We start from the raw sequence: 15,788 nt of genomic DNA, 5'->3' as shown, positions 1-15,788 counted from the left end.
AGATGCAGCCATCCTGCAGACTCAGTTCTGTTTTGCGTTTAGCATAAGGCCTCAACTCCTCTCCTTCCACCACACTGGGCCAGCACTGTAAAAGGAAAGTTTTGACTTGGGACAGGACTGGGTCCCTCTCTGTCCACTGCTTTATCCGGGATGCTTTTACAGGTGTCTCTGCCAGCCTCTCTAATGAGAAAACAGTCTCTGGAGGTACATATGTAACAGCAGGTGTTTCAGGTAAAGGCAGCCGACTCAGCGCATCGGCGTTTGCGTTATCCTTACCCGCTCTGTACACTATAGTGTACTGGTAGGCTGACAGTGTGAGTGCCTAGTGCTGTATCCTGGCTGAGGCTAGCGGTGGGATGCATCTGGTCTCACTGAACCGGCTCATCAGTGGTTTATGGTCTGTATAGATTTTGAATGCACGGCCATAGAGATACTGATGAAAGCGCTTGACAGCAAAGACGATGGCTAGACCCTCTTTGTCCAGCTGTGAATATCCCTTCTCCGCTGCTCAGGGTACGTGAAGCAAAGCCAACCGGCTTCTCTGATCCATCTTCCATTACATGCGAAAGGACTGCCCCGACTTCATAGGGCGAAGTGTCGCATGAAAGGGTTATCTCCTTATCTGGGTCATAGTGAACTAGGAGCGTCGCTGAGTGGAGGAGCTCTTTCACTTCCTTAAAAGCGTCCTCCTGCTCCTCACACCACTGCCACTTAGTGTCGTTGTGAAGCAGCTTGTACAGTGGGGCCAAAACCTTTGAGTGGTCGGGCAGAAATTTTTCATAATAATTCACCATGCCCAAAAATGATCTGAGTTCAGTGACACACTTGGGGCTTGGGGCCTTCTTAATAGCTCTCACTTTGTCTTCCACTGGGCAGAGTCCCTCTGCTGTGATCTTGTGTCCCATTTGCTGCGCTTTAATCGCAGCCCTGCTTCTGAGAGCCTCTTCAGCACCTGTTCCAAGTTAGCCAGATGCTCTGCCTCCGTGGCCCCTGTGATCAAAATATCATCCAGGTAGACCATGACATGCGAAATCCCCTGCAGCAGACTGTCCATTGTTCACTGCAAAATGGCGGGACTGGACGCCACTCCAAACACCAGGCGATTGTACTTGAATAATCCCTTGTGTGTTTTGATTGTGACGTACTGTTTTGAATCCTCCTCAAGTAGCGGCTGTTGGTACGCCTGGCTCATGTCAAGCTTTGTGAATAGCTTACCGCCTGCCAGGGTTGCAAACAGGTCATCTATGCGTGGCAACGGATACTCCTCCAGCTTCGAGACCTGATTCACCGTGAGCTTATAGTCCCCGCATATCCGGGCAGTTTTGTCCTCTTTCAAAACGGGAACAATGGGCGCCGCCCACCTTGAAAACTGGACGGGCTCGATGATGCCCAGCTTCTGCAACCGCTCCAGCTCTTCCTCAACTTTGCCTTTCATGGCATAGGGTACTGACCTGGGCTGGAGCTTTACTGTCATGCCCTTCAGTGTGCCCAGTTCATCCCTGAACACATCACTGTACCGCTTCAGAATGTCCTCTGTCGTGCGTGCATACTTTATCTCACACCAGTTGAGTCGGATTTTGCGAAGCCAATCGCGGCCCAAAAGACTGGGCCCGCTGCCTTTAGCTATCACCAGCCTGCCTTTCGCCTTTTGATCCTCTGCTGAAATGTCCACATAGATCACTCCTAAGTGAGGAATGGGCTGCCCTGTGTAAGTCCTAAGTCTGAGCTTTGATCGTCTGAGGGGAGGCAGGTTAGACCCCCACATTCTCCTGTACGTCTCCTCACTGATGACGGATGCAGTAGCCCCTGAATCAATCTCAAATGTAATGTCCTGCCCTCTGACAGTGACTGTGGCATAATAGGGTTCAGGTGGTTCCTCGTCCGTTTCCACCCCAAACATGTTGTAGGAATACACTTCCTCTTCGTCTAGGCAGTGTGTAGTTGCCTGAGCCTGATGCGTTTTTCCCAGCCCAGGCTTCCCCTTCCCCTTTGAACTTCTGCACTTTTTAGCTAAGTGTCCCTTTTTGCTACAAGTGTGGCAGACAGCATCTTTAAATTAGGGATGGGGCCGATCCGATCCAGTATCGGTACCAACGTAATTCACGGATCAGAAATTTCCAATCCACCTGCGGAAATTTCCGATCCACGAGCCACGTCTGTGCTTTCACGTTGTCTGCTGGAATGATATGATGATTGCTACATAGTAGTGTTGCACTGAACGCGGTACTAAAACACGACGGTACATATGATACCATAATGCTGGAGTACTGTAGTACTACGGTACCTCAGGTACCACTACTGTGGGATAAATCCAAAGTCCAATCGCAAGAACGTGAGTGTCCATGCGGCGTCCAATAATGGCGCGCTGTCCACCTGGCACTCGATATGTCGCTGCAGTGGTTTGTATCCAGTGACATTTCAGGTATGAACTGAGCTATTGAGTATCTTTAAGCAGTGAAAGTTAATATTAATTTATTTTTACTTGTAGGTTCGATTTGTTTATATATGCTACAGTGATTTGTTTTCCACTACAGAGCTCTAAGGTGCGAGCATTTTACTCGCATTTGCGACTAAAAATAGCTTTGTGCGCACAAAATAAATCATTCAGCACGCTGTGCGAGTACAGATTTCAACCAGCAGCAGAAACTAAAGGCAAATCCTGCCGGTTGTGGGTTGAACAGGGGTCACAGACACAGACGGGAATGTATTCCTGTCAAATACGACGGAGGCTCATAGTGCTGCGCGGCGCAAGAACAGCTTACCGGCGACAGAGAAGTCCGACTCCAGGTCCAATAATGTCCTCTTTTTGGCATCATGGCTGCCCAAAAGGACCTGAACAGCCGAGTCGTGGCGGCACACAGGTATGTGGCGTGTCAGAGGAGAAACGAGCCATTCACATTTCTGTCTTTGTGGCAGGTAACGGTCCACAAACCTCACCGCACTTTAGGGACTGTTCATTACTTATGAAGGGACTGTCAGGGGAGGAGGGTGGCTGGTTGATTTTTATTTTATTTATTTATTTTATTTTGATCCCCCCTATGTTAATCACTTATTGATGCCGTTTTTGAAGTATGAATAAGTCATTAAGTAATTTATTCCATTGAAATATCGATGTATTATAGAAAAGTGAATTATCTTTTTATAAATGACAAAAGGCACATCTGCCTCATTTTCGCTGTCATGATACTACTCAGAACCATGATACTTTCACTGGTATCGTACCGTGGGTCCCAATTTTGGTACCATGACAACACTACTACATAGTAGTGTCTACTTGATTTGTATCTGTGCTGTTCAGATTAATATGACAGGTACTTTTTGTTTTTTGATAGTGTATATTGCACTAGTAGTTTAACACTGTCTTGGAATTTAATAAATATTGACAATCAATTTGAAACCCTTACAGTTGCATATTTGTTTTCAGGATGGGATTTTTCCTGTGAACAGGATTTTCTGCTTTTCTGACCTTACACTTACCTCAAGTTGCCTTTTGGGACATACATGCATACATAGATATGTATATATCATACTTGCCTGTAGAGAGGAGTTTATTACAGCCTCATATAAAATCAACAATAATGATAATAATAATATTAAAGCAAACAGAGCTCTGGTATCGGAATAGTATCGGAATCGGCAGATATCCAAATTCAGGTATCGGGATCGGATCGGAAGTGAAAAAATGTGGATCGGTGCATCCCTACTTTAAATTTGCAATCATTTGCATAGTGTGCCCCTCCACACCGAAAACACTCCACTCGCTTTGCAGGCTTACCAGTCTCTCTCTTTACTTGGTGCACTGCTGCTGTCTGTGGCCCTCCATTTCCTTTCTGAATGTCTTTTGCATTATTAGCAGCCATCTCCATACCTTAGGAAATTTCCAGGGCTTTCTTGAAAGTCAGTGGTGGGTTTTCCCCCAGCAATCGGCGCTGTATAGCATCATTATTAATGCCGCACACTAATCTGTCACGGAGCATATCGTCCAACACTGTCCCGAAATCACAATGCTCTGACAGCTGCCGTAACTCAGCAACAAAGTTGGCTACAGACTGACCTTGCTTCCTGAAATGGCTGTGAAACTTGGATCGTTGGACTATCACAGAAGGTTTTGGATTGTGGTGGTTCCCCACGAGCGTGACCAGTTCATCATACGGGATGTCCCCTGGTTTCCGCGGTGTGGCCAAGTTCCTTATCAGCTTATAAGTCTTTGCTCCACATGCACTCAGGAGAATAGAGCGCTTTTTAGCCTCCTCAGTAAACCCATTAGCAGAGGAAAAAGTGTCCCAACCTTTCCTCATACTCCGTCCAGTCCTCGTTTCCCCCCACAAATTCACCGATAGTCCCGTATGTAGCCAACCGAGCGTGGGGCTCCCCGTCCCCACGCAGCTCCTCTGCAGCCACAGGTGCTTCTCTCTCCTCCCCGAGCTGCTCCTCTGCAGCCACCGACACTGTGCCTGCCGTCCTTGCACTGCACCTCTGCAACAGATCGTGTCTCCCCTCCTGGTGCTGTTCGTCCGTGGGCCGCTCATAACGGTACAGCCGCCTAACTAGCTAGCTAGCACTCTTTAGCCTAGCTCCGCTAATAACACAACAAAACAGAGACGACACGTCACCAAAAATGTGTGGTAACCTCAGCTTTAAAAGAACCACTCGACAACGTCTTGGCCGTAGTTGCACTTTATATAAGGACAGCAAAATGAAAAGTACATACAGAGCTCGTCTGCTAACATTTCTGTCGGCCAGAGGTAAAGCATACAACAACATGCCGGAGGCGGAAGTGTCCTTCAAAATAAAATGGCACATAGTAACCAGCTTATCTTTTACAACATCGACCCCTGGTGGGCACATGGCTATTGTGCTCTTATTCTAATAAAGATTAACTTAATAATGTTCACATTACAACAAGGACCACTGGCCTTTTTCTGTCTTTGTTCTGGATTTTTGCTAATAACTCCTGCTCTGTGATTGGAAAGTCTTTAATCACAGATTCTAATGTCTGGAGTTTTTTTTACAGAGGTCCTGTTGGGTTGAATTCAGATTTATTTCTCTCTATAGATTTTTCGAAGTGATTTTTCCATATTTGACCATTTTGAATAGGTAGGTCATCTTGCTGTGGTTTAGTGAGGTAGTTCCAATATTTCCAGAAATGTGTTGTGCCATTGGACTTTTCAATTACATGAAGTTGGTGTTGGATATGTTTCGCTCTTTTTGCTCTCAGTGTTCTTTTGTGTTGGTTTAATGTTTTACAGTATTGATGGCGAAGGTCAGGATTATTACATTGTCTGTGTTTTTGATTTGATAGTATCTCAATATTTTTCTCAAATTTTGGCAGTGAGAATCAAACCAGTTCTCTTTGCTTGGTTGTTTTGGTATACTATGTGATTTCTTTTTCAATTTCAACATCTCTTTGTATGCCGACAATATTTTAATTTTTACAAAAAATCTATCTAATTCACTGCCTCATTTGCTTAAGACCTTTGAAAATTTTGGAAATTTATCTGGATATAGAATCAATTGGATGAAATCATCATTAGCACTTAGCAACTCCTATATATTCAAGTATACCACAGAAAATAGTGAAACGGGACTTTGTTCCAATTATTACATATATCTTTACTGTATGGCATAAAGTCCAGAAATTAGCAAAAACTTGTAATAAATTCTTTCATCAATCTCCCACCTTTCACAATTATTCCCTCTTAATAGGTGGCAAACCAATTATTTTTCCACAATGGTGTGACAAAGGCGTTCACAAATTCCAAGACATTGTGGGACAACAAGTTCTCTGTGAGTTTCTTGACTTACAAAAATCTTATAACCTTCCGGGCAATTCTTTTTTTCTATTTGCAGCTGCGTGCAGCAATGTGGGCTTATGGTGTTCCGTGGGATGCACATCTGGAAATGAATGAGTGAGTGACTGTATGGTTGAGTAGTGAGTGACTGAGTGACGATGCTTTGTTTATGTAAGATTTTCTATGTGATATTTTCTCCTTATTTGTAATTTTTTTTCCTTTCGTTTAAAAAATAAAATAAAATTTCTATGTATTGTCACTATTACTATTTTTGTTGCTGTTGTAGCTAATGTTACTGTTTTGTATATATCTGCATAGGCCTGCAAATTCTACTGTGTCTTAGGCATGGGTTGGGGGGTTAGGGTTGGGGCAGGTATTGTTGCCATTGTAATTTGTACTGGGTCACGCTGGACACAGAATAACTGCCTCTGTAACTTGAAAAAGAACAATATATAATTGATCTCCAAAAAAAAAAAGTAAAGACCTTAGGTAGGTGGTACAATGTCGAGTTGAATGATGAGGAACAGGTGGTGAAATTTAGAAAAGATGTGGCTGAAGGATTGGATAGAACAGATGAATCATAACTTCAAGGAAAGTTGAAGTAAGTAGTGTTGCATTGTATGGAAAAGGGATACTTCAGCTGCCAGTATCTAGTTTAACAGAGGAATTTAAATGTACCAAGGTCAGGATGTCATCCCCCCTCTCTCTCTCTCCCTCTTTCACGCTTACCTGTCCTGTCAAATAAAGGCAAAACTGCCCCAAAAAATATCTTTGGAAAAAAAAAGAAAAAAAAAAAGGAGTGTGGTTCCAAATCCAACCAAGGGGAGGAAATGGAACCCAAGATCGGCAGTTCAGGAGGCAGAGGCAGCTCTTAGGCATGCAGAGATTGTAGGTAATATTCAGTTTGGCCAGGGAGGCCTGGGGCTTGGCTCAGACAAACCGGTATGGAATAAAGCAGGTCCCAAAGATAAAAGAAAGCTGGTTGTGGAACAGATACGTAGACAGGAGGAGATATTGACAGGTGCAAAGGCAGTGGCCCAGGCTAAGCAGGGACAGTGGTTGAATTGGGAAAGTGTAGAGAAGAGGAAGCTTAGTTGGAGGGACCTGTGGAATATGGAGGAGAATCGTATTAGATTCCTGGTAGGGGCTACATACGATGTGTTACTAACCACCCAGAACCTAAAACTGTGGGTAAATGGGGACCCATCATGCCCATTGTGTTCAGGTACCACAACCTTAAAGCATATTTTGTCAGGCTGTAAAGTTAGCTTGTCACAAGGCCGGTATACATGGTGACATAAGCAGGTGTTGAAAAGTTTAGCTGCAGGCATCGAAGGGAAACGAAGACAGGCAGATTCAGAAGATTTTAAGAATAGGAGTTTAGCAATTCAGTTTGTCCGTGAGGGGGAGAAATACAGAAGTGTAGTACAGTAGTAAGGAGGCAAGGGTGTGGCCGCCTAGAGGGTCCTTGTGATTGGGAAATGCAAGTAGATTTAGGGGGAAAGCTTGTTGTTCCGCAGGAAATAGTTTGTACCACTCAGAGGCCTGACATAGTGTTGTGGTCAGTGACTCAATGGATAGTTTATTTCATTGAGTTGACAGTTCCTTGGGAAGACTCAGTGGAAGAAGCCTATGAAAGAAAAAAGCTTAGGTATGCAGACTTAGGAGCAGAAGCTGAGCAGCGAGGGTGGAAAACTAGAATTTGTACAGTGGAAGTGGGGTGTAATGTCAGTTGGGGGCCAGCAGGGGGACCTACTAAGCAGGGTACATAACTCCTTGAGATCAGGTGGAGAGATGCACCAATCAGTCCTCTCAGGATAAAATCCAGGAAGAGGAAGGTTAATTAAATGTGGGAGTGGCCTATTTGAGTCCCTTTTGTTTGAGACCATGCTGCAAGGTGAGTGTGTTGGCTGATTCTGCGACTTTATCTTCTCTATCTCCTTTAACTTTAACCTTTAACAACAGCTGGGCCCAACAGCCCAGCCTTTTTGATATTTCCTCTATAGAGACGTTACCACAACAGAGTAAAAAGGGAAAAATGCCGGCGTGAAACAGCAGAGGCACTTTATCAACCTGGTGAGTACTGCCATTAGCGTCAAGCTAGCAAAGTGTGTTAAGAGTGTTATTGTTCTACTGAACTGTCTCTGTCTGTCTGTCTGTCTGTCTGTCTGTCTGTCTGTCTCTCTCTCTCTCTCTCTCTCTCTCTCTCTCTCTCTCTCTCTCTCTCTCTCTCTCTCTCTCTCTCTCTCCTTATTGGCATGAAAGTTGTCTCTGTTTTCTCATGCCATGTAGCAGCAATTTGCATCTTTGTTCTGCATAGACAGCCCAGTTCTATGAAAAGAACATCTTTCCAGCAGTTAAATACTTCTTTAAGTGAGAAAGACTATTCTTGTGGTCCTACCACCTTGTGAAGCCCATACTAAAAAGAGCATATTAACAGTGTGATTCATGCACAGACATTTTCTTACTTTCTATCAATAAGCAGTAATTAGGAGGTTATTGAGGAAAAACTTTTAGTTAATGGCCTTGTTGTTGGCAACTTTAATGACAATAACTTTGTCATATTTGCTAAAACTGTCACGACATTGACACAATAGTACATGATCAAGAACAAAAACAACCAATCAGAGCAGAGAAGTCTGTGTAAGATGTGTAAATGGTTTGTAAGGCAGGGAATAACTTCACCTGCTTCCTCAATAGCTTCCACTTTAGTTTGGAGAGGTGCTGCCAGCATTACTACACAGGAGCGGACATGTATGGAAAATGCACATGTAATAACAGTTATGAGTACCTGAGACATAATGTTAAAATTATTATGTTTTTTAAGACACCTTAGTCTGTTGATCTTATGTACTTCTTTACATCAAAAGAAAGGGAAATATTTGGAGGTGTGGGTTTTCATAGGTTCATGTGCATAGTTTAACTGGTCTAGACAACTTGAGATCAAATGTGGCTGCATGCGGCCCATGAACTAAATGAAGTTTGACATCCTGTCCTAATACTAGGTGGAAAGGAAGTCAAGTCAAGTGTGTTTGCATCTGGAGATGACAAATGCACTGCTGTGTACTTACGTTTTCATGTTTGAAGAAGCATAGCATCTTCAGCTCCCGAAATACCCTCTTGCAAGAAACAAGGTTTTGGAAGACATTGGGCATTTTTTTGAGGGCAACTCGCTTTCCATCTCGGGGGTCCGTCACTGACCTGGGTGAAGAGGACAAACACTAAGGTTCAGTGGCTCTTATGAAGATTTAGAGCTTTGATATTGTTGATGTTAGGTTAATAGAGTAACTCTGATCATGTAATGTAGCAGTTATTGAATATTTCAGACACCTACAGTATCACTCCATCTCAGTGACTACAGGCTAGTGTGGGGTATATGGGTGACTGCCACCATAATGTCTTACAGAGAATTCTGATCTCTAAATCAAGACAGATAAGCAGAATATTAAGGGACAAACGAGTCCATTTATGATCCCATCCCCTTTTTATGGCCACTATCTTGCTTTCCTCTGGCCATGACGAAAAATCACACAATACAAGCTTTGGCGCCTCTTAGGGGTGGCAGGGCTGGGGTGTGGCATGGCCACCCTGATACAATTGCTGGCCCTCCACTGGCCCCCATTCATGAAAATAATCGAAAATAACTGGAGGCTGACTTTCTGTCTTTATGAAACTGTGATATGCTCATTTAAAAGCCAGTGTGCAGCTAGGCTAGATTTTGGTGAGGGAAAAACGGGTATGGCCATTTTCACAGGGATCCCTTGACATCTCACCTTCAGATATCTTAATGAAAATGGATTCACTGGGTACCCAATAGCCTCCCCTTTACAGACATGCCCACTTTGTGCTAGTCCCATGTAGTTTTTGGCATAAAACATGAAGTATCTTGCATGCAGTATATATGTGTTATTTTTGCATATTCTAAAAGTTGTGCATTTGAATATTTCTGCATACTTGCCTGGGGTCCCTAAAGAGACTTGAAATTGAAAAATATCCTGAAAGCTGAGACTCTTGACTCAATGAGCCCAATTTCATTCATGTGTGATGATGTTAGTCTGTATAGTGGCCATTTAATTGTCCTGAAACTAGTAGGCATTTTGTTAATTTTTAAAAGGGAAACATAATTGAGCATAGGGTCATTATACTTCTATCATAATGTTTGAAGCCCTTATACACTCCAAACTTTCAAAGTTTGAATAGGGCCTGACCAAAATACTAATTTTTAAACTGATTTTTGACTAGGAAAACTTGACACTTGCTGTGCTGCATCTCAAATTCATCATTATGTTCCATACTTTCAGAAGATGCATACCACTTCTGTGGGGCATATACTGTTGACCTTCTATCTCATCCTAAAAATGGCTGTCCCTGGCATAGTTTTCAACTACATGTACTTCAACAGCATAATAGAATTCCTGCCTTTTGGTTTTGGTGTGCCACCCCAAAATTGGGGGCTCCACCACATAAAAGGGAAAAAAAAGACTGATTTTTGCATGCAAAATACAACGTACATTCATTGATGAGTTATGTTTAGCTAACATACTCAAACAAAGGGAAGTTTGTGTTAACATGTTGGTTCTGATGTAGAAACCAGGGAAACTAACCAAGTTTCTGTCTCCTCCTGATCCTCCATCAAGGAGTTGTTTGGAATTTAGTTTAATATTATGATATGTGTTTGGTGCCATTCTAAAGGTAGGGGACCTTAACATTCATTTAAGAATTAAAAATGTGAAGTAAACAATATTAATTCCAATTCTATGAAAAGGGAAAAAAATCTAACCAAATTCAAATCAAAGGTTTCTGATGGGAGTGGTTTTGGTTTCATGTCGCTGTCACTGAAACTCTGGAGGACTCATATAGCAACTCTTTATAAAAAGAGACTTTATAAAGACACAGAATTGAATGAGGTCTAGCAAAAGCTGTGAAACTGACTCCGCCCCAACAAGAGGGAGGGTGAAAAGCTGACAAGCTGTCAGCTGACAGAGAGAGAGATGGAGAAATTCGATTCAAGACAAATCACCATGCAGCAGCCGATAATGTCCGAAAATACCACAGTGTGAAGAAGAGCATGCTGCCCTGTCCCTCCATTGCCATCACAAGTGTCAGGTGAAGCAGTACATCTTCTGTGTGTTAATGAGCTGATGCTTAAGTTCTTAATAACTTTATAAGCATTGGACTAAAAGATCTGTTTGAAAATTGCTGTATTTAACTGCTTCACACTCTTTCCTGGTGCTTCTTACACTCTCAACTGCTAAATGATGCATTAATCTCTAAAATCAAATTTATTGGTCAGCATTAAGGACAGCTACAGACTCTACCTGGTCTACACAGTGGTCTGCTTTCATTTACAAATTCACTGTTGTATTCATTGTACTCATTTATTCAGAATTTTTCCGTTTGGTAGGACACTAAATTGTATAATTAAAAGTTCAATAAACTTCCATTTATAAAGAACCAGATCTTTTGATTTGTGTTTGTGAAATATAAGGCCACTGTACACTGGGCCAAGAACTCTAAAGCAGTCTTAGAGACTAAGTTCACTGGCTATAATTTTGTCTTTTCAAAAAGGCTGGTGCCTGAAGGAAAATTTAATCTTACATAAATTCCATGATTGAAGACAAATTTTTATTTCTGATAGCTGAAGTTGAGTTCTATCACTCGACCACACCATTTGAACCAGTTCAAAAGTGTGTTTACTATGCATGATTTTTTGTTATTATCGTTACATTTTTTTGGTTTTCATTAATTCATAATATATCAATCAATCAATTTTATTTATAAAGCCCAATATCACTAATCACAATTTGCCTCAGAGGGCTTTACAGCATATGACATCCCTCTGTCCTTTGGACCCTCATCGCGGATAAGGAAATACTCCCCAAAAAAAATCCTTTCACGGGGAAAAAAAAACGGTAGAAACCTCAGGAAGAGCAACTAAGGAGGGATCCCTCTTCCAGGGCAGACAGACGTGCAATAGATGTCGTCCACAACAGATCAACATGATAAATGAACAGTAATCCATATGACACAATAAGACAGAAAGAGAGACAGAGAGAGATGCAGGACAGACGGTAATGACAGTAGCTTACAACAACATTAATTAAAGTAATAATATTATAATTCTAATTACGGCTATTGTGGTACAATATGTTGAAAGTATATATCAACATCTGATATTATACAACAGTTAGTTCCGGCCCTGCAATCTGATTGGTCGAGAGACAGTAAAACCGTGATGATATTGGAGTACAACATCACGGTTATTTCACTGTGTTATGTATCACTCCACCTCACAGCTGATTGCAATCAACAATCAAATCAAAAATGACGGTTAATGTCAGTTAGGTCAGCGGTTGCGTTATAGGCTAATTCATTCTTCCACTGTCAAACAGCCAAAAATATATCAATTATTTCCTAAAATAAGTTTTGAATTTAACTATGAATGGTCATCAGAAGAAGATGAGGGAGAGGAGAAGCTGAATCCATCTGAGCACACATCTAGGTTTGTCAATGTTTCATCAGCGGAGCTCAGTGACTTGAAGAAAAGCAAGAACGAAGCTAACACTGTGAGGTAGACAAAATGAGCCGTCAACTGCTTTCAAACTTGTCGGCTGTGCCTGTGAAGCGACAGTCCACCATGCAGTCACCAGAGACTTATTTCACCTGCTGCACAATTAATGGAAATGTGCAGATAAATGTGTATAAAGAGTAAGTGCCAGGCGCACCATGTTTGCGTTACATAGCAACAGTGACAGCGGAGTCCTGAGGGAACTATTTTTGTTGGCGGAAGACAAATAAAATCCTTAAATCATCTATTTTGTCCTTATTTTTCAACATTTCTTAATCAGCCTTGCTTGTTTAACTGTTGAACTGTTGTAGAAAAGCAATATCACACTCGAGCTCGTGATGTTATACTCGTACATCGTCACGGCCTGCGGCCTCATGCCTATGACCGAATCACAGCCATGACGATATACGAGTATAACATCACAAGCTCAAGGGTGATATTGCTTAAGTATACATATGTGACAATAATCATAAGTGTATAATAACAGTAGAAGTATGACTAATGATAACAGCAGCAGGAGGCATCAGGCAGGACCACGGCAGCAGCACAACCACACAAGTCACACTACCCAGGTACCGCTGTGATATAAGTTGAGACAGTGGAGCACAAGGGCTCCGGAGAAGAAGCTGAGTTAGTGACATGCAGTACAGCCAAGTTAGTGAGATGCAGTAACAGGAGTGTCAGCAAAGGAGAGAGAGAAGGAGAGAAGGTGCTCTATGTATTATTGGAGGTCCCCTGGCAGACTACGCCTAAGTCAGCCTAACTAGGGGCAGGTACAAGGCAAGCCTGAGCCAGCCCTAACTATAAGCTTTATCAAAAAGTTAAGTCTTAAGTCTAGTCTTAAATGTGGAGACGGTGTCTGCCTCCCGGGCCGCAACAGGAAGATGATTCCACAGGAGAGGAGCCTGATAGCTGAAGGCTCTGGCTCCTGATCTACTTTTGGAGACTTTTGGGACTGAGAGCAACCCTGCATTCTCAGAGCGCAGTGTTCTGGTGGGATAATATGGCACTATGAGCTCTCTAAAATATGACGGAGCCTGACCATTTAAAGCTTTGTTCGTTAGGAGAAGGATTTTAAATTCAATTCTGGATTTTACAGAGAGTCAGTGCAGAGAAGCTAAAACAGGAGAAATATGATCTAATTTCTTAGTTCCTGTTAGTATACGTGCAGCTGCGTTGTGAATTAGCTGGAGAGTTTTTAAAGACTTATTAGAGCTACCTGATAATAGCAACTTACAGTAATCCAGCCTAGAGGTAAGCGTGGACCAATTTTTCTGCATCTTTTCAGGTCAGGATAGGCCTAATTTTCGCAATATTACACAGATGAAAAAACGCAGTCTGTGAGGTTTGTTTTAAATGGGAATTAAATGACAAATCTTGGTCAAATATTACTCTGAGATTTCTTACAGTAGTGCTAGAGGCCAGAGCAATGCCACCCAGAGAAACTATATCATCAGATAAAGAGTCTCTGAGGTGTTTGGGGCCAAGAACAATAACTTCAATTTTATCTGAATTTAACATAAGGAAATTGGTGGTCATCCAGGTTTTTATGTCTTTAAGGCATTTTTGAAGTTCAGTTAATTGATCAGTTTCTTCTGGCTTTATGGATAAATACAATTGTGTATCATCTGCATAATAATGGAAATTTACAGAGTGATTTCTAATGATGTTACCTAAGGGAAGCATATATAGAGTGAATAGGATTGGTCCGAGCACAGAGCCTTGTGGAACTCCAAAACAAACTTTAGTATGTAGAGATGATTCATAATTAACATGAACGAACTGAAAATGATCAGATAAATAAGATTTAAACTAGCTTAGTGCAGAACCTTTAAAGCCAATTAAATGTTCCAGTCTCTATAGCAGAATTTGATGGTCAATTTGATGGTCTGTTGCGCTAAGATCTAATAAAACAAGTACAGAGACGAGTCCTTTGTCTGAAGCAATCAGAAGATCATTTGTAATTTTGACTAGTGCTGTCTCAATGCTATGATGCACTCTAAATCCTGACTGAAATTCCTCAAATAAATTATTATCATGGAGAAAATCACACAGCTGGTCTGTGACTACTTTCCCAAGGATCTTTGAAAGATATTAGATATTGGTCTATAGTTGGCTAACACCTCTGGATCCAAGGTGGGCTTTTTAAAAGAGGTTTAATTACAGCTACCTTAAAGGACTGTGGTACATGGGTCCATGTCATTGGTCCAACAGCCCATTGGTCCGACATCCCATTAGTCTGACAGTCCGCGGTGCTGAACGGCTCCTGGCGGACGTATTTCTACCTTGATGGTGCGCCGCGACCGGCTCTGGTTCAGCTGGGAAAGGCTTGAGGCGAAGCAGGCTCACAGCTTATGTGTTTGTCACTTTCTTTTTCATTTTAACCCACACCATGATCTTTTCTTAACCCTAACCAAGTGGTTTTTGTGCCTAAACCTAACCAGACCTTAACCACAGGGCACCATGATGATTTCGAAACGAACTTCGGAACAATGGGTTTAATATGGTCGGAACAATGGGATTTCGGACCAATGGGCAGTTCCCTGGTACATAGCCTGTTAATAAAGATATACTGATCATGTCAAATATGTGAGTGTTAACTAAAGGTAAGACTTCCTTGAGTAGCCTAGTTGGGATGGGGTCTAAGAGACACGTTGATGATTTAGATGAAGAAATCATTGCGGTCAGTTGTTGAAGAGAAATCAGGGAAAAGCTATCCGAATATATATTAGGTCTAACAGCTGTGTTTGACGGCAGACTGGTTCCGTTTGAGGGCAGGAGGTCATGAATTTTGCCTCTCATAGTTAGAATTTTGTCATGAAAAAAGCTCATGAAATCACTACTGCTAAGGGCTAAATGAATACAAGGCTCAATAGAGCTGTGACTCTCAGTCAGCCTGGCTACAGTGCTTCCATTAATGCTGAGTAATAGTTTGCTCTGGCATTGCGGAGGCCCCCCTTAAATGTTTTGAGACTTTGTTCCCAGACTAAGTGAGATTCTTCCAGTTTGGTTAATCGCCAATTCCTTTCAAATTTCCACGACATTTGTTCTAATTTTCGGGTTTGAGAGTTGTACCAAGGATCGGACTCTCTTTGCTTTGTTAACTTCTTTATAAGAGGTGCTACAGAGTCCAGTGTTGTTCACAGCGAGCCTGCAGCGCTATCGACAAGATGATTAATTCTGGAGAGTTTAAAGTCGGTACGGGAAACCTCTGTTACAGAAGGACAAGGTATTAAACTCAACGTCGATGGAATCTTTGCCTTAAATTTTGCGACACCACTATCTGATAAACATCTAATATAGTAACTGTTGCTGAGTGGCGTGTAATTGAGTAAAAAGAAATCAAAAGTTATTAAATAATAATCTGATAGAGAGGGATTCTGTGGAAAGACTATTAGGTTATCAATTTCAATTCCATACGTCAGAAC

General features: G+C 42.0%; 1 protein-coding gene across 6 annotated transcripts in view; it reads right to left on the bottom strand.

Moving 5' to 3' along the window:
* The window catches only part of nlk2 (nemo-like kinase, type 2), a 176,548-nt gene that overhangs the window by 86,954 nt on the left and 73,806 nt on the right, over nt 1-15,788 (bottom strand). For all 6 annotated transcript variants that reach the window (XR_007570637.1, XM_050056055.1, XM_050056040.1 and 3 more), the window contains exon 2: nt 8,864-8,993. Coding sequence is in view for 5 of the 6 variants with exons in the window: in XM_050056055.1 (XP_049912012.1) it covers nt 8,864-8,993 (130 nt within the window). In the remaining variant the exon portion in view is untranslated. The remainder of the gene's footprint in view (nt 1-8,863; nt 8,994-15,788) is intronic.

Source organism: Epinephelus moara, chromosome 2, assembly GCF_006386435.1.
Source record: "Epinephelus moara isolate mb chromosome 2, YSFRI_EMoa_1.0, whole genome shotgun sequence".
In the NCBI taxonomy this organism is placed as follows: Eukaryota; Metazoa; Chordata; class Actinopteri; order Perciformes; family Serranidae; genus Epinephelus; species Epinephelus moara.
Note: the sequence above shows the minus strand (reverse complement) of the source record. Positions and strands in the feature narration are given on the sequence as shown.